General features: G+C 46.6%; 1 protein-coding gene across 2 annotated transcripts in view; it reads left to right on the plus strand.

Annotated features, from left to right (window-relative positions):
* Window positions 1–11,269: 11,269 nt before the first annotated feature.
* The window catches only part of RBFOX3 (RNA binding fox-1 homolog 3), a 100,576-nt gene continuing 92,101 nt past the window's right edge, over window positions 11,270–19,744 (plus strand). The window contains exon 1 of one of the 2 annotated variants that reach the window (XM_063123202.1): window positions 11,270–11,315. Coding sequence is in view for 1 of the 2 variants with exons in the window: in XM_063123200.1 (XP_062979270.1) it covers window positions 17,276–17,293 (18 nt within the window). In the remaining variant the exon portion in view is untranslated. Of the gene's footprint in view, window positions 11,316–16,885; window positions 17,294–19,744 lie in introns of those variants that run through there. The other variant, XM_063123200.1, reaches the window with a different exon arrangement.

Below are 19,744 nucleotides of genomic sequence, written 5' to 3' on the forward strand. Positions count from 1 at the left end.
TGTGTGTGTGTGTGTGTGTGTGTGTGTATTTCATCTTTTTCTGCAAAGATACACCACAGTCTACCAGCAGAAGTCTCATTAGATCAAAATGAGGTTTTTGCTAACAGAATTCTTTGAGGATTTGATCTATAATTAATGTAATATGCAAACTTTAAAAATTATAATACAAATTAAAGCACATATTCATCCTTAACGTAGTCCTTTGTTAAACAAAACCGTTTCTGTCTGGCTAACCTTTTTGCTATATCAGCCTTTCATATTTTTTCCCCTTTCAATTTCTAAAAATGGCATGCAGGCGGTACGAAATTTATTAGGCTCTTTAACAAGAAACTAATAAATTGTCCATTGCCAGAACTTGCCAGACTTTTATCTCTCCAAGCTAGCTACTAGCACTGAGGGTTGTTTCCCGGCATCTGCTTTGCTTAGCTATAGAAGGCGTCTAACTAATATTGATAATTCTGATAGCAAATGCCAAGGGGTATTTTTCCCCTCCCCCTCTGAGGACCTGTTCTCATGACCTTCTCCATGGCTGCTAGAGTTTTCAGATACCCCATGATGGCTTCCAGATGCATCAGCCTGCAATGATGGGTGCATTCCACTGCCTCACACTCAGCCTGGATGAGTTACAAACCAGAGGTTACTAAAAGCTAAATGTGTTCATTCAGCATGTGAGTGCATCTGTCACCACTTGATGCAGGTAGAAGTCAGCAAATGTTGGCTGAAGACCACAGCTGTCGAGGATGGAGAAGGTTATGGAACACGGCCCGAGTCACAAAACTTTTGCAAATATAGGGAGGTGTGATGTCCCTGTTTCCTCCCTTGGTCCTCATTCCAGAAACCTGTGCATCGCTGCAAGCCATGCCTGTTGCATAGCACACTGTTACTTAGGTGTGTCCTACCACTCTCTCAAACAAATTGCTTTGCTTTGCCCAGATGAGAAACTTATCGCTCAGATTGCCACTCATTCCTAGGAGGTGCTGAAGATCTCTCCTCCTGGCCACATATTGTCCTCCTTTTGGGATCTCACTTTTAGCCGGCACTTCAGTACTTCTCTGAGGTGAGGAGGATGCTAGTGGGGGGGGGGTTTAGGGGGGATAGGAGCTCTTGACAGACGCCTTGATTGATTGAAGCGGTTACTTAGAGGCTCTCTCTTGTGTATGACGGATATTTCTCTTTCTTAGAAGAGGGGAGAAAGATGACACATGATTCCCCCAGCTCTTTCCTCTAGCGGCACTTGTGCGATTTACATTAAGGCCTATAACCGGGGTTGGAGTAAATGGAGCAGGTTTGCAATTAGTTTTCAAAGTACTTATCTCATTAAAGTAAATGAATTATTGATTTAGTGACACTCATGCTTTTAGTGAGCGGCACAGTGCCATCACTGCTCTGTTCTCCAGCTCGGCGAGCCAACGGCCAGCCCAAGCAAACTTGCTTTGTGTGTGATTTTTCCTTTTTTTCCCCTTTTCTTTCCAACTCCACCCCTCCCCATTTCTAATATTTCCTGCTTGTTATTTAGCTTTGTAATTAAAGTGGATCCATGTCAGGGGGGGAGTGGTGTGAGGCCTGGGAGCACCTGAGATTAGCTTTGAAGGCAGGGACAGCGGAGAGGAGGCGATGGGAAGGAAGCCCCATTATCTGGGTAGGGCACTGAGATTCTGTTTGGGAGCAGGTCCCAATTGCCTAGTATGTCAGGGAGCAGCCGCTGCCAGGGACGACTGCAGCAGTTCTGCCTGGCTCCTCCTGCCAGCCATTTCCTGGAGTGCCTGCAAAAATGACAGAAGTCTGCTTGTTCAGGGAGAAGAACCCAAGGGCAGGCAAAAGAGAGGTGTCTGTCAAACTCAGCAAGGGCATTTGCTGGGCGCCAGTGGACTGACGTGGGCATGCGTGGAGTCATGACCCAGGGGAGATGGTTTAACATGTCATTTTCTTGGCTTGTCCCACTCACGTTCACCCACTCCAGGACATTGTGGATAGGGAATCTAGGGCTGAGAATTGAAATTTGCATGGAAGAACCTAGATGTGAGGCTTGGGAAGTCCCAGGGCTAAGCCGAGTGCTCCTTAGCTCACTGATTTGCCATGGCATTAAAAGCCAATTTGTCTTGCCCTGATATTGGATACCAGTTTAAGAGCAAAGGGAGTGCTCCAAATATTATTTATTCTTCCTTATGAATTGCCTTTTTCCTTCTCTTTCTCCCTCACCCCTGTCCAGTCTACAATCTGGAACGAGGGTCAGAGTTTGTACAAAGTGAGCATAATTCATTCATTTATATTTAAAATATTTATAGGCCACATTTCAGGGCAGGAGCCCTCCCAAGGTGATACAGAACAGTAAAATTCATACAATAAAAACAGCAAACATTCTGAAACACCAGCATAAGACAAAACCTACAACACAACTGCAGTGACAGACCTGAAAAGTCCAATAAAATTTAATCATGGGGAGGCCAGAGTAAACAAACAAATCTTTAGGGCCAATGTATTCCTGAGCCGTGGGGCCACTGCAGAAAAGGCCCTCTCTCGTGTACTTTCTTAAGTAACTGTCCTCAAAGGTGGGCAAGTCAGAAGAGCCTCTGTTGCTGATCATAAAGTACAGGCAGGCTGATATGGGTGAAGGTGGCCCTTCCAAGTAATTTGGTTAACCAGTGCAGCTGGTACAATACAGATGTTATACAATCTGACCGCTCACCTCCACCAATGCTGGGGCAGCTCCATTCGACACTAGCTGATATTTGTGGACATCTTCAAGGGCAGCCCCATGTACAGCACATTACAGCAATCACTGAGAGGCCCTCAAGAAGGCTGATACCTCTGCCATTGCACTGCAGTGATATTCCCAGTACAGGCATCATGGGCCAGCATCATTGGGCACCTGTCAAGGCCCATAACTCATCAGGGGCCCAATGGTGGCCCCAGAGATGCTCCCCATCCTCCTTCTTGGTGATGCCTCTATGAATTGTGGCAAAAACAAGGAGAGGGAGGAGCAGCAGCTTCAATGTGCCTGAGTTGCCCTCTCCTTGTGGGCAGATTGGGCTCACAGGAAGAAGGCCGGTGAATTGCAAATGGTGCCAGTGGCATCCTGCCCCCAAGTGTCCCTCAAAACCTAGAACTGGTACAGGATGTGCCATTGGTGCTGCCTCAGCAGGGATAGCTGCAATCAAATGAGAACTCTTCAGAAGTGGCCACCTGACCAACTAATGAGAACTCTTCAGAAGTGGCCACCTGAACAACCAATGAGAAGTCTTCAGAAGTGACCTCTTGACCAATCAAATGTTTTAAAGGCATAGAAAGCTTGGGAGATGGTGAAATAGGTCTGAAAGGGCAGGATAATGCAGGTTCTTGTCATGAGAAGGACAACTGGCTTGGCAGAACAAGGAATGCAGAGCTTTTCGGGATTCTGTGCAAGCAACAGATTTCTAGATGAGAGGTCTTGTTTATAAGAGGTCCATACATTTGTAATCTGCTTTTCATACAGAGTTTACCAGAGCAGCAGTGTAAATTTTCAACAATAGTTCATCAAATACATACAAAACACTGAAACAGCTAAGCAATAGAAATGTGGTAAAAGCCAGGCTAAACAAGCAATAAAAGCTGATACATCTAAAAGGCTGGAGGGACTCACAGCAGAGCCGTCTAAAGGAAGGTCTTAACAATCAGGCAGCTTCACATGGAAGAAGGCAATCCTGAAGGTACCCTGGTTGCAAACTGTTAAGAGCAGAACGCCTTTTGACCCAAGGGCTGAATTCCATTTCGGAGAAGCTCTTAAGGACCACGTTCCGGTGGTGGGTGGGGCAAAAGGGGGTGGAGCAAACAGCAAAAAGGCCAGGACAAAAGTACCACCAGCCTAGTTTAGGTTAAAGCTCTTACTGCCAGTAACAACTTGTAGGGGAGGCATTTTTACCTTTCAGAAAGGAGAAAAAAACTTCACAAAAGCTGGGAAACCACCAAAAGACTGGTGAGGGGGGAAAGGGATGTGGCCTCCAGGAGGGCTATATTGGGACCCCTAGAGGGGTAAGTTTGGCCCTGGGCTTGAGGATTTTCACCCCTAGTTTAGGCCCTTAAAGGTAAGAACGAAAATGTATTTGTTTTAAATCTGGAAATGGAGCAGCTATTTAAAAAGTTTGCTTGGGGTATTATATATGCCCAGGCCCAGTCAGCGGTTCTGTTCACTGTTATTTCCAGCAGTCTTCAAGAGGCATCCCCATATACTGTATAATACATTGCAGTAGTCCAAATGGCATGTCACAAGAAAGTGAAAGTGCAGGCAGGCTATCTCTGTCCATGCTCTGCAACACAATTACAAGCTTACTGATTCTTAAACCCACGAGGTGGAACAGAAGCCACCAAGTGGCCTGGCTAAATAAATGTCTAGACTAAGGGCTTCTCCACACCAGGCTTTTTATCTCACAACTTACCGGGGCTTCTGCTTCCAGATTCTTTGTGGGATTTAAATTGGTTCTTTACACAGCCAGTTTTTCTTTTAATGCATAATACTAGTTGCCATTTACACTGGTGGGTGGAGCCTAGTGGAATGTTATCAGTAGCATTGTAGGCCCACTGTCCACCCCCTCCCCCCTGTTGGCATGAACTTTTCCATTTCAATTTCCTTGCCTCCCCTTTCCACTTCCGCTGCCTCCATTCTCTACCTCAGCAGCTTCTATATACAATCCACAATACATTCACAACTTCGGAGTCTGTTCCCCCACCCCACCCCATGTAAGAGAGGGGATTGAGTGCAAAGATAGCCTAGCTACAGTTATCCATGCTCTGATAACCTCTCGTTTGGATTACTGCAATGCGTTATACGTGGGGCTGCCTTTGAAAACGGTCCGGAAACTTCAACTGGTGCAAAATAGGGCAGCACGCTTACTAACAGGGACTGGCCGACGAGACCACATTACGCCAGTCCTTTTCCAGCTTCATTGGCTGCCAGTCCAGGTCCGGGCCCAATTCAAAGTGCTGGTATTGACATTTAAAGCCTTAAACGGTTTGGGGCCAGGTTATCTGAAGGAACGCCTCCTCCCATATGTACCTACCCGGACCATAAGATCATCTACAGGGGCCCTTCTCCGTGAGCCCCTGCCAAAGGAAGTGAGGCAGGTGGCTACTAGGAGGAGGGCTTTCTCCGCTGTGGCACCCCGGTTGTGGAACGAGCTCCCCAGAGAGGTCCGCCTGGCGCCTACACTGTACTGCTTTCGTCGCCAGCTGAAGACCTTTTTATTCACTCAGTATTTTAACACTTAATTTTAACTTAAATTTAAATTTTACTGTTTTAACTCTGTATTTTGCTGTGTGGTTTTATCCTGGTTGCGCTTTTTATACTGTATTTCGTAATTGTGTTTTAACCTGTTGGGTGTTTTACTGTGGTTTTAATTTTTGTGAACCGCCCAGAGAGCTTCGGCTATTGGGCGGTATAAAAATGTAATAAATAAATAAATAAATAAATAAATAATAAAGGGGTCTGCCATGCTGTACTAGTGAAATGCCAGGCTACTGCACTTCTGAACTTCTGAGTTTGTGACTACAAACCCGTAGTCCGTTAACAACTTCAGAAGTCTGCTCTTCCCCTGACCCGCTACATGTGCAAGTCAGTATTGTCCTTGTAAAAGCAAGGAGTAACACTTTCCTCATTTCAATATACACCAGGAGAAGGGATTGAGTGGAAAGGGATTGCAGCATTGCAGGCATTCGGACCAGCACCAGTCTCTGCCATCCATGCTGTACTAGTGAAATGCCAGCATACTGCACCTCCCTGTTGTTCCCATAATGGCAAAGGAGCTAGAGGTCAAGGGAGGTGCAGGAGGGTGACAGTCCCACCCGATCATCAGCACTAGGTGACGTCAACACCGCAACGCCCATCTACACAAAGTGTGTTGTAGCACAAGGTCAGCAATATACAGATGGGTGATGGCAGATCCGTTGCACGACTGCGAATAATACCGCATTTTCTGTGTACAGAAATATCACGGGGGAAACTGGGGGAAGGCATAGGACAGCTGCTGCAGGACAATGACGTATTTCACACGGCAAATATTGAAAAATAACAACCATACGCATAAAAACGAAAACATGTGAAGGAGCCCTAGAGGCAGTGCATTCCAATAGCCAGGCTTCCTGAAGAAAGGACGTGCTCTAAGGATCTATGGCTTGTGATATTTTAAGGAAGTCTATGGCTACAGTGAGTGCTATGAAGAATCCACCACAAAGGACCACAGAAGAAGAAAGGAACTTGATGTATGTCTGCAGATGCATCCCACAAAGAGAAAAAAAGAACACTTGTTGGTAGATCATATTTGATAGGAAAGTTTGGGAACAGCTCCCTTAGCAAACAGGCTGCAAGTGCTGCCCCTACTTCGTACTCGGTGAGTTCTCTCACTCTCACCAGATTTTCTTTCTTCTACATGTCATGCACAGCTAGCAAGAAAGAAGAGCAATGTTTGCCTGTGTTGTCTAAGCAGAACCCTCACCCCAATAGTTCCCTGATTAGCTGCTGGAAATGTGGCCCCTTTCCCATGCAAAAGCACTTCTCATTTAATTAAAAGTGTTGACATTGGGAACAGCCAACCCACCCACCTGAGAATGCACCGATAAATTAAACATTACGCTATTAATGGCCCATAAAGAAACTCTTCACTGTTGCTTGCATATGAAGAGGGACAGAAAATAGGGAAGGGGTGGGTGGGTTATATAGCCAGATAATCTGAGCTAATGAATTTAATTAAACAGCAACATTAATTTAGGAATTATAAAGGAGGAGTAACAAGATGTGGGACATAACAGGAGTGGCTGTCGGTTTGATGGAAAAAGGAAGGGGAAAGAGCATGGTTTATTTGGGTTCTGTAGCTCCCAGATTTAGAAATTCCTGCCCAAGCATTGATGGTGAAGGTTTTATAATGTGCATTTTTAAAACCATAGTTGTATTTTTAAAAATAAATGTTAGTGGGTTTTTTGCTTTATGGAATTTGCTAATTGTGTTGAGTGCATTGTTGGAGTGGAAAAGCAAAGGAGAAACAATTAAAATAAACCAATTACTCCACGTATAAAAACCTGTGGTGCCGCCCTTTTGCCAGGCAAATATCTCTACAGGTAGGATGGTCCAGCGCATAGGGGCTTTGAGGCTTGGGTTCAGTTCTTAGCTGCGCCACAGACTCTCCCATGGTGACCTTCAACAAATCTTGTACATCCGTAACGCAGGTCCCACCCGGGAAAGTTAAGGCAATGCAGCTGTTTGTGGAAAGGCGTCAGATCTTTATTGTTTATTGGGAAAGGGAGGAATGTTTTGAATGATGTCTGAATGCAGTTATTGGCAATGCTTTAATTTATAACAAACAAGAATGGAATATTAGAAGTAATGAAAAATCTGGAAGGGATAAGATGTATTAGAGAATCAGAAGGAAAGAAGCTTGTAATGAAAAACAATCTGCCTTGTGCCTTAAGGCCAAGGAATGGCCTTATTTTATTTTATTGCTAGTTTATATGTAAAATGTTGTGCTTTGTATGTTTTAATTGTTATATTTCTGGGTAGTGTATTAACATTTTTAGATGTGTTTTTTTTTAATCCTATACATCCTTAATTCAAGCATAGAATTGATTTTATTTCATTTCAATAGAATGGGAGCAAGCAAATGGGCTGAAGATCATATTCCTAGTCTAGGTCCTAAGTCTATAGGGACCATCCTCTTGTCCAAGTCTGATTCCCTGAGGAATACTGTCAATACTGTCAGTGGAACTATGTACGTTTAACACCCCGTGGGGGAGGTATCATTTTAATAGACTGCCCTTCGGCATTAAGTCAGCAAGTTAATGACCGAGGGGACAGGAGCAGGCAGAAGTAACATTGGGGCCTGCTCCTGCTGGACTCTCCCCCCCCCCCCCACAGGGCAAACTGCCATCTTGGCCCTGTGGGGAAGAAGAAGGACCGAGGGGACAGAGCAGGCAGAAGTAACATCGGGGCCTGCTCCTGCTGGACTCTTCCCCCCCCCACAGGGCAAACTGCCATCTTGGCCCTGTGGGGAAGAAGAAGGACCGAGGGGACAGGAGCAGGCAGAAGTAACATTGGGGCCTGCTCCTGCTGGACTCTTCCCCCCCCCCAGGGCAAACTGCCATCTTGGCCCTGTGGGGAAGAAGAAGGACCAAGGGGACAGGAGCAGGCAGAAGTAACATCGGGGCCTGCTCCTGCTGGACTCTTCCCCCCCCCCCAGGGCAAACTGCCATCTTGGCCCTGTGGGGAAGAAGAAGGACCGAGGGGACAGGAGCAGGCAGAAGTAACATCGGGGCCTGCTCCTGCTGGACTCTTCCCCCCCCCCCCACAGGGCAAACTGCCATCTTGGCCCTGTGGGGAAGAAGAAGGACCGAGAGGACAGGAGCAGGCAGAAGTAACATCGGGGCCTGCTCCTGCTGGACTCTTCCCCCCCCCCCCCCACGGCAAACTGCCATCTTGGCCCTGTGGGGAAGAAGAAGGACCGAGGGGACAGGAGCAGGCAGAAGTAACATCGAGGCCTGCTCCTGCTGGACTCTTCCCCCCCCCCCCCCAGGGCAAACTGCAATCTTGGCCTTGTGGGGAAGAAGAAGGACCGAGGGGACAGGAGCAGGCAGAAGTAACATCGGGGCCTGCTCCTGCTGGACTCTCTCTCTCTCTCTCTCTCTCTCTCTCTCTCTCTCTCTCTCTCTCTCTCTCTCTTTCTTTCTCTCTCCTCCCTCCCTCCCTCCTTGACTCCTTTTCCTTGTGTGTCATGTCTTTATTAGATTGTAAGCCTGAGGGCAGGGACTGTCTTTTTTGCTAAGTGTAAGCCGCTCTGAGAGCCTTTTTTGGCTGAGGAGCGGGGTATAAGTATGATAAATAAATAAATAATAAATAAATAAATAAAATTGCCAATATGTAATAAAGCATAGCTGTGATTGAGGGACTTGCCAGCAGTCCATTTTAAAGGGAACTGGGGGTGGGCTTGGCCTTCATTTCTCCATCCTTTCCTTAACGTGGCCTATCAGTAAAACTAGTTGCTGACCAGAGTATTTGTCTCTCAGGGGCTTCTCCTGCCTCCCATCCTACAAATGTTAAAATATAGTAAAATAAAATATGTCTGGGGAGAACCAATCAATAGACGTGCTGAGGCTCAGAAGCTTTATAACATGCCTTTTTTGCAAAGGATAGGATCGATTCATGGTGTGTATCATGCAAGAAATACTGTGAACGAAAAAACCTTCCCACTCGCTCCCACTTTTCTAGATGGCCTTCCCTAGGTCTGAACAGCCCCTTGTCCCAACCTGCGTAAAGCTCAGGCTAATCTCTGCGGAAGAATTTAACCAACATCCATAAGGGAGCTGTGAAGACCTTAAGTGGAGACCCCCTCAGAAGCTGACACTGCTAATCACTGACTACTGTACCATGGTATGGGGAGGGAGCTGAATTCCTTTGCCTGATTACAAGCAGCAATAAGCATGATACTTAACTTCATTACATTCACTGCTTGCAATTGCCTTGGAATCCAGCAGTTCCCTTTCTTTGTTGATCTGACTCTCGTGGATGCTATTGATAGGTGGATGCAAAGGAATTCAGCTTCCTTGCCCCATGCCATGGTATAGCAATCAGTCCCTGCCCTACTGGCATCTGCAACAGTGCACTGGAAGTCAGTGCCCTGCAGAATCCAGCCTTCTCAGGCAATGCAGTTCTTTGCCACAGTCTGCACCACACATGAGCTATTCTAGCTGGTAAGATCCTCAAAGGATGGCTGGCCCTTGAGTCAGCAAGTGATGATATGGTAATAACATTGTTCCTGGCGCTGCCATTTCACTGCCTTCTATTATTTATTTCCCAAGTGTCTTGTCAACATGTCTGGGTCCCCAAACACTCCACTGGCAAGATTCTCTATTGGAGCCCTGGGAAGCGCCTCTGATCACAGCATACACCTAAGGGAGAGATCTGAGCTCTGTGTCGCAGAGCCACAAGGGGCCTGGGCTCTTTATTTAGCAAGTGCTTTTGCAGGGTGAGGACAGGCAACACTTTCTGGGGAGCACAGAGCTTCTTTGACTTGAGCTGTGGTGGCCAGGCTGAGTTACAGCAGCGTTTTCTGGGCGATTTCCAGGGAAACCACAATGGCGGGGGCGGATATCATCATGGCATTAATGGGAGTGAGCCCTGGCCTAATGAGCTGTGATTCTCCCCGAATTGGGTTCACAGAGGCAGGAATTTCCATAATTGATCTCCATACCGCATGTCACCTAGGAATCCTTAAAAGATGGCGTGGGCTGTGAATACAAGGAGTAGAGAGGGAGAGTCAGCACTTGGGGTAGGGGTGCCCTCTCTGCAGCAATTTGTGAAGAAGACTTCCTCTCAAAGCAGTGCTGGCTCTTAAGGGAGCAAAACCCCAGCCGTCAGAAGCTAAACAGCAATTGCAGAGGACTCGGCAATCTATAAAATCCTGTGCTTAGTTTTGTGCTTTAGTCAGGACCAAAGCTCTTCTAAACATTTGTCCATTTACTTCGGCAATGAAGGGTTCGCACTACAGAATTCCATGGGTATTGGAAGCAGTCACTTAAAAATCTTCCCATGTACAGACAGAGCGCCAAGTTAGTATTCCTCCGTCATCATGCCTATATATCTTCCTACATATCTGAAGCTCCCTTGTTGCCCCAGCTTTTTATGCCCCTCCTGGATAACTGCAATAACCAGTTTGAAACAGAACTCATAAAGAGTAGCAGTTTGACAAGGATCAGCACTTTTGTGCTGCATGCAAAAACTAGAGTTGTTGGGCAGGGAGATGGGGATGGGGGGGGAGCAGCAGCATGCAGTCATGTCTGGAAAAATGTCAGGTGGTAGTGAGAAAGTGGGCATCGTCTGAGAAGCTCGACCCTTTAATGAAAAAAAACACAACGTGGCATCCTCTAAGTAGTTAAGTTGCCCACTACAGTTTAGCCTTACAACAAGGTGTTTGTGAAACTGAAGTGTCACTCTGAGCTCCCTCAGAGAAGGGTAGGATCATACAAATGTAATAAATAAAGTTAGATCATTACATGTTTCAGTCGAATCCATTTAACTAGGAGCCGTCTCCTTGGTTTACTTGTGCAAATGGGAGCATGGCTCATATTGCCATTCTGTTTTTGAAGCCTGGACAGGCTTCCGGAAACTCCTAGGAAGATAATAACGCATGTTCGGAAAGAATGTTGCCAGTCAGTGAGCAAATGGCATCGACCGTGGTTGTGTTAGCCATAACAATAATTGATTTTAATTCTTCTCTCTCTCTCTCTCTCTTTCTCTCTCTCCTTTCTTAGAGAGCCCAACGCGAGTGAGCACCACGGGGGAAACTTGGCTGATTTCAAAGGTATTACAGTCATTTCCTTTCCCTTTCCCAGAAGCCTTTGAGAGAGAGAGAGAAGCTGAAGGCTGTAAACTTGGGAAGCCCCTCTTCACCCAAGTTTGGGACTGGGGGGCATTTTGCTTTGCTCAGGCATAAATTCACTTAGAAAAGGCATAAAAAAATAGCTGACAAGATCATTGTTCTGTATTAGATTCACACAGGAGGAAAATCCATATAGGTTCATCTTTAATCTCAAAAGACAAGAGCATTTGGTCAGGTGCCATTTTACCTACAATGCTAGCATCCCAGAGCCTGGAAGGGAAGCTAAAGCTTGGGAAGGTGATGGTGATGTTAGTAGTAGTAGTATAAGTAAGAAAGAATAGTGGTATTTATATAGCACCTTAAGCACTTCACATACATTGTTTCAGTCACCCTTATAACAACCCTGTAAGGTTGACCAGTACTTTATGATTATAATTCCCATATTGCAGACGAGGGCTGAGAAATAGTTACCTTGGGACCATCTAGTAAGGTCATGGCAGAGGTGAGATTTGACTCAAGGGCTTCATGGCCCATAGGTTGCACATGTAACTACCAGGAAGGAGGGAGAGGGGCCAAGGCTCAGCAGCAGAGCACAGTGTTTACATGCTGAAAGTCTCAGCTTCAATCCCTGGCATCTTCCATCAGCAAGTGATGAGAAAGGCCTCTGCCTCAGACACTGGAGAGCTGTTGCCAGTCAGAATAGACCAGTGGTAGACAACTGGACTATAACTCCCATTGGCTCCAGTCAGCATGTCCAATGGTAAGAGATTATAGGAGTTGTAGTCCAAAGCATCTGGAATGCACCAGGCTGCCTCTTCCTGGAGTAGGCAATAGTGAGCTAGATGCATAGGGAGTCTGACCTGATATAAGGCAGCTTTCTATGAATGCAGGAGGACCCAATTCTTGGGATAACAAACTCACTTTTCTGGCCTTTTCATTCAGCTGTAGCATCTAGATAATGGTTAAAATAAAAGGGGAACATGCAATTATCAGTTACCACAACCCAGACCAATGTTTTCCCTTATCCTCCACCTCTTGGTTCTTCTGGTAGCTCCTTGGTGGTGACAGCAAAATGCATATTGGTTTCTGGAAATCCCATACAATATATTTGCTGGTATCCTAAGCTCATTAATGAATGTTTTATGGAACCCCATAATATCCCCCAACATTCTGTCCCTGCCATTGCCAACTTTCAGCATGGACTCTTGTCTGATTTCAAATTGGCTGACGTAGCAATATGTCAAGGAACTTTAACTTTCTGCTGTCACCTGGAGGCCTGAGTTATTCTTCTAAAGTTTCATCACTCAAATCACAAAGAAACTAATTAGACTTGAAACCAGCTGTCCCATATTCTGCTGTTGTGAGTCGCTGACCCCTGTATTCCACAGATACTAAAAACACAACGTGCGTGTGTGGGGTTCTGAGCAACCTGAGAGCCAAACTCAAGGGTGGGCAACCTCTTTTAGCCTGAGGGCTGAATTCAGTTTCAAAGAAGTTCAGGGGTGGGGGAGTTCTGCATTCCAGTGGGGTGGGGTGGGCAAAGACAAAGGAGGTGGGGCTAAAGGCAAAGGGGCAGGGCCAAGCGACCCAAAACACCAGTTTGTTTTAGCTTAAACCTCTTACTGCCAGTAACAAAGCCTTAAGAGAGACCTTTCAACTTTTTAGAATGGGGAAAAACTGTACTAAAGCCAGGAAATCACCCAATGATTGGTGAGTCGTGAAAGTGGACAGGCCGTTTGTTCCCACATCACAATGATAGTCTCCCCTAACCCCAATTTACCAGGTTGGAGGGGAGGGGAAAGGAGAGAACAGTTTGGCTATAGTTTTGTTCTGTTGTGAAGTGGATAGTGGAGGAAGCGGATCATTATAATAATACTTTTATAATATTTTATATCAAACACTAGTTCAAAAATGCTATAACCATCCTGTAGGGCATGGTATTATTATTATTATTATTATTATTATTATTATTATTATTATTCTGGTAGGGGGCTGAAGCTGAGAGAATAATGACTTGCCCAAGACATGAGACTTTTTATTTATTTAATTTATTTAAAACACTTCATAGCAGAAGCCTTTCCAAAGCAGCTTACAGCAATAAAATGCATAAAAACAGTTAAGCAGACTTCTCAGTTCACAGCTCATACTCTTGACACCATGGCTAAACAAGGTGGCCCTTACCTCTCTCTCTTCTATTTTTCTTTTTTAACTCTCAATAATACAAAACACCAGATGTGACATCCTTGAAATCTGAGTTTCCCCACTCCAGGTGGATGCTTGCAGGGCACAGAGAAACTCAGCGTGTTTCAAGATGGTGTCGTGTCACATGTTATGCATTTCTAGGCCTGAGCAGTTGAAAGAGAATTGACTGCTGTTTTTGGTGGTTCCAACATGTCTGGTGTAATGTGCGGTTCTAGCCTTTACAATCCATACCCCAAAGTAAATGTTTCTGAAACATAATGCGTCCAGAAAGTCTTTGGCATTCCTGAGAGTGAGGTAACGTGTTTATAAGGGGTGTGAATGCCCTTAGCAGGAGTTGCATCCCCTGCTCACAACTATCGTATCACTGCCTCAGCTGTAATTGCACGATTTTATGGGAGGGTCAGCCATGAAGCAAAGTATCCAAATGAAGGTAAGAGGTGTGCTCTTGGTAGTCTGTAACTAGAGTTGATGGGTTTGCTCAGTTAACACAAAGTTCTGTGCTTCTGAATGGCATCATTTAGGGTGATTAGTCCAGCATGGGATTCACCAGTGTGTGAATTTCAAAAAGAGTGTTTGTTTTCATATTGGATCAAAGTCATTTATCACTGTGCCATGTTATTGCTGGACTTATTCATGCCCCAAAGTGCCCAAGGCCAGCAGGGAGAGGATGACAGGCAAACATGTGCTTCAGAGCCTCAGGCGTTGGTCTCATAGTCATTGGGCCACTTCTTATTGAGCAGGCCGGGTCCTGGCTTGTAACTCGAGTGATAGCAGAATGCCCTGTCTTCCATGCAGAACAACTTTCTTCTGACACTATAGCTGATAGAAGGGTTAATGCCGGTCCCTGATCCGTAATTCAGGATGGGCAAGAATAGCAATGCGCAGTGCTGAACTCTGGAGAATTGCACACTGGGGTATAATCCCATAATGTAAAACAGCAGCTGTGCCATAGACCAATCAAAGCACTACATGAATTAACCAAGAAGCAAATCAAAGGCCACACAGCAAAGCACTTGGCTTGATGATCCTGTTCCCCAAAGAACAAGGTCTCTCTCCCCTTGAGAGCCATGAAGGAGGGAACGGGATTTAACAGGTGCAGGTTTCCCATCACCATCATGCTATGCTGGGAGACGTTGTTCCAGTGGAACATGTGAGTTCTTAAAGGGGTAGGAGCCCTTGTCTCTTTTAGAATATCACACACACACACACACACACACGTTAGCTGCAAGTGGCTTGTGAGCTGCATGACTATTTCAAGCACATAGATGGATTCCTCCTCACATTCATATAAGAGGCAGGTTACAACTTTGCCCTTGCAGGGACCTTTCCTCCCTCTGCTCCTAAGATGAGCATCAAAAACTCTTGTGTGCTTGAGTGAGACACAGTGTGTCTTACAGGATGCACCAACAAATGGGACTCCAGCCCCATCTCTTAAGGTACTTTGCCCCATCATATATTTGCTCTTTCCTTTCCTGATGGCTAGAGGAAGGCGTGCTGCGATGTCCAAATATGAGACTGTGGAGTTCTAGGGATACTGGAGTCACCTGATGCCCCAATGCTCAACTCACTCAGTCTCAGGGTGGAACGCCATGCTACAAGGCAGACAGAAGAGTCATTGCTCCATTTTCTTTATCTCCCTTCTTCCTAGTAAAGCCTTGCGTAGCATAATGCATGTTACGATGTTCTCATGCTGTGTGTTTCTCAGCCATCAATAGCCAATGATGTGGGGTGGGGGAAAACGCAGTGCAATGTCACATCATGTGCAATGTCTTATGCTACACATTATGAGTAGAGGGTGGGGGAATAAAAGGACACAGAGTATCTGAAGCATCTAATTTCTGCCCTCGGAGCATCAAGGGGAGGTTGAAAACCTGCCCTCCCTAGCTTTTCCCTGCCCCTCAATCCAGAGATTTTCAGGGGGCCTCTCCCTCTCCACAAAGAACGTTAGCTCAGTTGAAGAGGATCGTGGGCAATTACGCGAACGCTCCCTTAAAATTCACTGGGAGTTTTCTCTTGGAAAAGGACTGCCAAAAAAGGGACATTGGGCTCCAGCAGACACAAACACTTTGCCAACAAAATGAAGGTTACTAAGGCAACCCAAGGATGCAGCATCCACCTTCTGTTTTGGAGGTGTGCTTGGGGCATGGGCCTACTAACAGCAGGGGGCAACAGGGCGCACTAGGCCGTTTGTGTTCTGACCTACACCCTTTGCTAGCATGGGGCCCGCCTGCCAAGCTTTGCACCCAGGACAGCACACAGGCAGTGAACGAGAATAAAACACTCGAGGGATTTCTTCCCATTCTTTGTGAAGATGGCACACAATATACCCGCATGTGGCAGAATCCCCACCTGAGACTGCACCTGAGTTTGGAGTTTGCAATCACCCAAGTATGTAGCCTGGGCTAAGCAATGTTCATGAAAGACAGAGCACGGGATGGTTGGCCAGCATGCTGCTGCTTTGATACCTAATTGAGCCATTTGTTCTCCCCCATGGTCGTCATTAGAAACCCCAAACCAGTCTTGTAGGGGATGTTCTACTCACCCCTGATAAAACAGGCCTTGGAACCACTCACTACTAATGTGAGTTCTGATATCCAGAAGATTGGCAATGGCATACCGCAGAAGGCCCTTAGATACTTAACTGTGATTTTCTCTCACAGTTGCCACAATGACTTTTCTTTTCACCAGGACTCTTCTCCCCTTCCCCCCACCCCACCCCACCCCACCCCACCCCATAGCCTTGGAGTTGGGAGAACTGAATTTGGACACACTCTTATGAGCCTGATTATTATTATTATTATTATTATTATTATTATTATTATTATTTTATTTATTTAGCACCAACAATGTACTTAGTGCTGTACAAAATATACAAATAAATCCGAGTTCCCTATAAAACAGGGGCTGCCTGTTAACCAGCTGCCCTAGTCGTCCTTAATCACAGCAAGACCTGCTTGAGAGTAACATGGCAAGGACAGAGAGCAGCAAGAATGCCTGGAGGCTCAGCACCAGTAGGGAGAAAGCTGGCACCTCACAGGTTAATAACATGAGCGGCCAGTTCCCTTATTGACAGGGTAGCTTGGAAAATGCTGAGGCAGGACATACACTGCAGAGTGTCAGAGCGGCGGGAGCCTCCGCTCCCAGCTGCCTCCCTCTCTCCCTCTCTCTCTCTCCCCCTCACACACACATCCACGCATCCCCACGGCACAACCCCTCCACCCCCACCTATCCCATCCACAGCAAACCTGTCAACTTAGCCCGCTTGTCCGCTAGCCGAGGCGCCTTTTCTCTGATTGGAGGCATACATCCAGCCAGCCACCCCTGTGTTCTCAGCCAGCCCTACTCCTTCCAGCTCTGCGGGAAGAACAGGTCTGGGATCTGAGCTGGCTTTGCTTCTCTTCCGTTTCCTTCCAAGGGGCTGGTATTTTTGTGGTCAACCCCACCCCCCGACCTCCTGTTGTCAGAGTCTTGCTCCAGCTCCTCTACTGCCCACCTGGAAGCCTCCTGCCACCCCTCACCGCCACCCCGTCTGCAATTCCTGCACCAAGCTGGCACGTCGGATACCCATGGCCAGCTCTGAGGCACACGGCGGCCTGCAGCTATTGTCAACAGGGCTGTGCCTGTGAAAGGGGGGACCCCGGTCGGCATCCCAGGACGGAGACCACCAGGGGCGGGGGCGATACCCAGCGGCCTGGGCCGGATCACTTCTCCGTGGACCTGTGGACATCCCGGCTGCCAGAATGATGATGTATTTCTGGGTAGGTCCCTGCTGTGGGTCTGTTGGGGGAAAACAAGCTGGCTCGTGTACATGCTGTTTCTGTCTTTTAGAGTTTTGTGGACTGTTTGGAGGTGGGTGTTATCAAGCAAGAGGGGTTGTGACTTCCTCCACTACCCAATAGGAACGGGCCCCTGAATTTAATTTCCTGCCTCCCATTCTTGAAATGTGAATTTCAGTGGGTTTTAGTGTTAGACTCCATACTCCTAGCTGAATGTCCTGCACTACTTTTGATTAGGCTGGGCAGGAGATATTCCTCCAGATGCTGTTGGTGGGGAGGGGGGAATCCCCTGGCTTTATACTAATTTCTGCATATATAGGCCACTAAGGGCCTGGGCCCCAACTGAATATTTGTGGCCCAGCATCAAATATGTTGTTTCTCCACTTTGTGCTCACTGAACTCACAGCTGATGGCAGCTGAAGTAGTAAATCTCTGTCTACCAGGGGAAGACCCAACTCTAGTTGCATGCATTACTTTGAAGTGGAATACAGTGGCATTACAGATGATCCGTCATCTGGTATCCTGGGTGTTTGTGGTGTGAGTAGAAGTTGGGATAATACAGGCTCTTATAGCAGCCATTGCTTCCTTTTATGCACCTTTCACTAGCATGTCTCAATTCCCAACAGGTTAGTCCACATGGAATGGAAGGTGATGCCCTTAAATTAGGGTGGTTTTCTCTCTTGCCTTTGGCTTTTGTACCATTGTCCTTACGCAAAAGTGGTGAGGTGCTGTCTCCGAAAGAAACATACTGCGCAATTCTCTTATGCTTGGAAAGGCTCTCTCTGAACCTTGGCTCTCTGAGCTTTTAGCATCCAACTTTTAAATCTGCAGGATACTAGTGAATTAGCCAGGTGAAGAAGGAAGCAACTCTGAGAAACAAGAATACACTTGAAGCGCATGAGCACACACATGACGCGGAAATGGCATCTTGCCCTTCCTTAGATGGGTAGGCTGAAGATGGCTGGAGTTGGACCTTAGTGCCTCAGTGGTTGATGCTAACTTTGGGTTGCCTTAACGTTTCCTAAGAAAACCAGTGTCTTGCTTCCAGATCTCTCTTGGAGATGCTTCCCCCGCCATGCCTCACAGCTCTCAATTCTTAGGACAAGTCTGTGTGGCTGTATGCTTCCAGAGAAAGTTTTGTCCTTCTGTTCTTCTCCCAGCTTATCTTATTGTCCTGGCAAATTTGGGTGCCTTATTCTAAATTTTCTCGGTTCAGCTTGGGCCCAGATAATACTTGGCTATTCCCTGTCTATAGGAGGGGCAACAGTGAAATCGGCAGAAATGCCGCAGAGGCAAGTGTGGCCGGGGCGGAGTGAGCCACACAGACACTTGGGAATGCTGAAAGCTACGTGGGTTCCAATCCAGATCTGGCCATGAGAGCACAGCCTGGGTAACCATTTTCTGACACTGGCAGTTTCACCACGAGTCACTTAAACTTGGAGCTTCCTTGCTTGGAAAGCAGGTTGCAGCAAATGGAGCTCTGGCATCAAAAGGACAGGAGTTCTGAGTAACTCCCTGTCTGGAGCTGAGGCTTTGCCATTGCTACTCCTGTATGTCCTTAGAGAAAGGCCCTGGGTAGCTCTGCTTCCTCACCTCCCTGCTGAATGCTGTGTGTACTTCAGCCATTCCGTGTATGGAGGAGCTTGCAATCAGTGGGGTGTGCGACAGATGCACAACTTGCCCAGCTCTGTGTATAGTGAGGCCAAAGGAGATGCTTCTTGTACAAGCACTACCCCAGTGATTTACTGTCTAGGAGTTGCCTGGATTGGTCCCATTTGGATTTGCAGCTCTCAAGGGCTGTTGTTGCCCATTGTGCCTGTAGAACTGAACCATCTTCCCCATACCTGCTCAATAATGTGTGGTGATGGTGTGTGTCGGGCGGAATAGTCATCACCTGGAACATAAATTCACAATCTGATTCTTGATTTGGAGGCAATGGCTAGCTAGATGTTTGTACGGTGGAGGTTTTTTGGGTAACCTTTGCACTTACCAATGGGCAATTTGGGAGATGTACAGATTGTAGTGCCGGCTAAGAACCCGTAACACCTGTTGCAGTAACTTCACTGGCAGTGCCCCCTGCCCTTGCGATATTACAGGAGACTTTGTGCACACCAGAATCCCAGGAACTCAACCTTAGGAGCCAGACAACAATAAGGAGTGGAGGGTAGCAGAATTAGGTCTGGAGCAAGAAGCAAGAACTATTTAAATCTTGGTTTTGTTTGCCTCCCAGCTAGTTTTGGTATGAACACTAACCAATGGAAAATTCTAAATTTGTATACAAATTTAGATGATTTAGCGTGGCTTTTGCTAGATTGAGTATTGCTCTCCATGTATGATGCCTGACATCCTTCCTGGAGTGGAATAAACCTGGATTTCTGTTTCATTTTTAATGGTTCTTGTAGGTCCAGGCTATAAAACCCTATGAGTTGCCAA

Source organism: Elgaria multicarinata, chromosome 3 (genome assembly GCF_023053635.1).
Source record: "Elgaria multicarinata webbii isolate HBS135686 ecotype San Diego chromosome 3, rElgMul1.1.pri, whole genome shotgun sequence".
In the NCBI taxonomy this organism is placed as follows: Eukaryota; Metazoa; Chordata; class Lepidosauria; order Squamata; family Anguidae; genus Elgaria; species Elgaria multicarinata.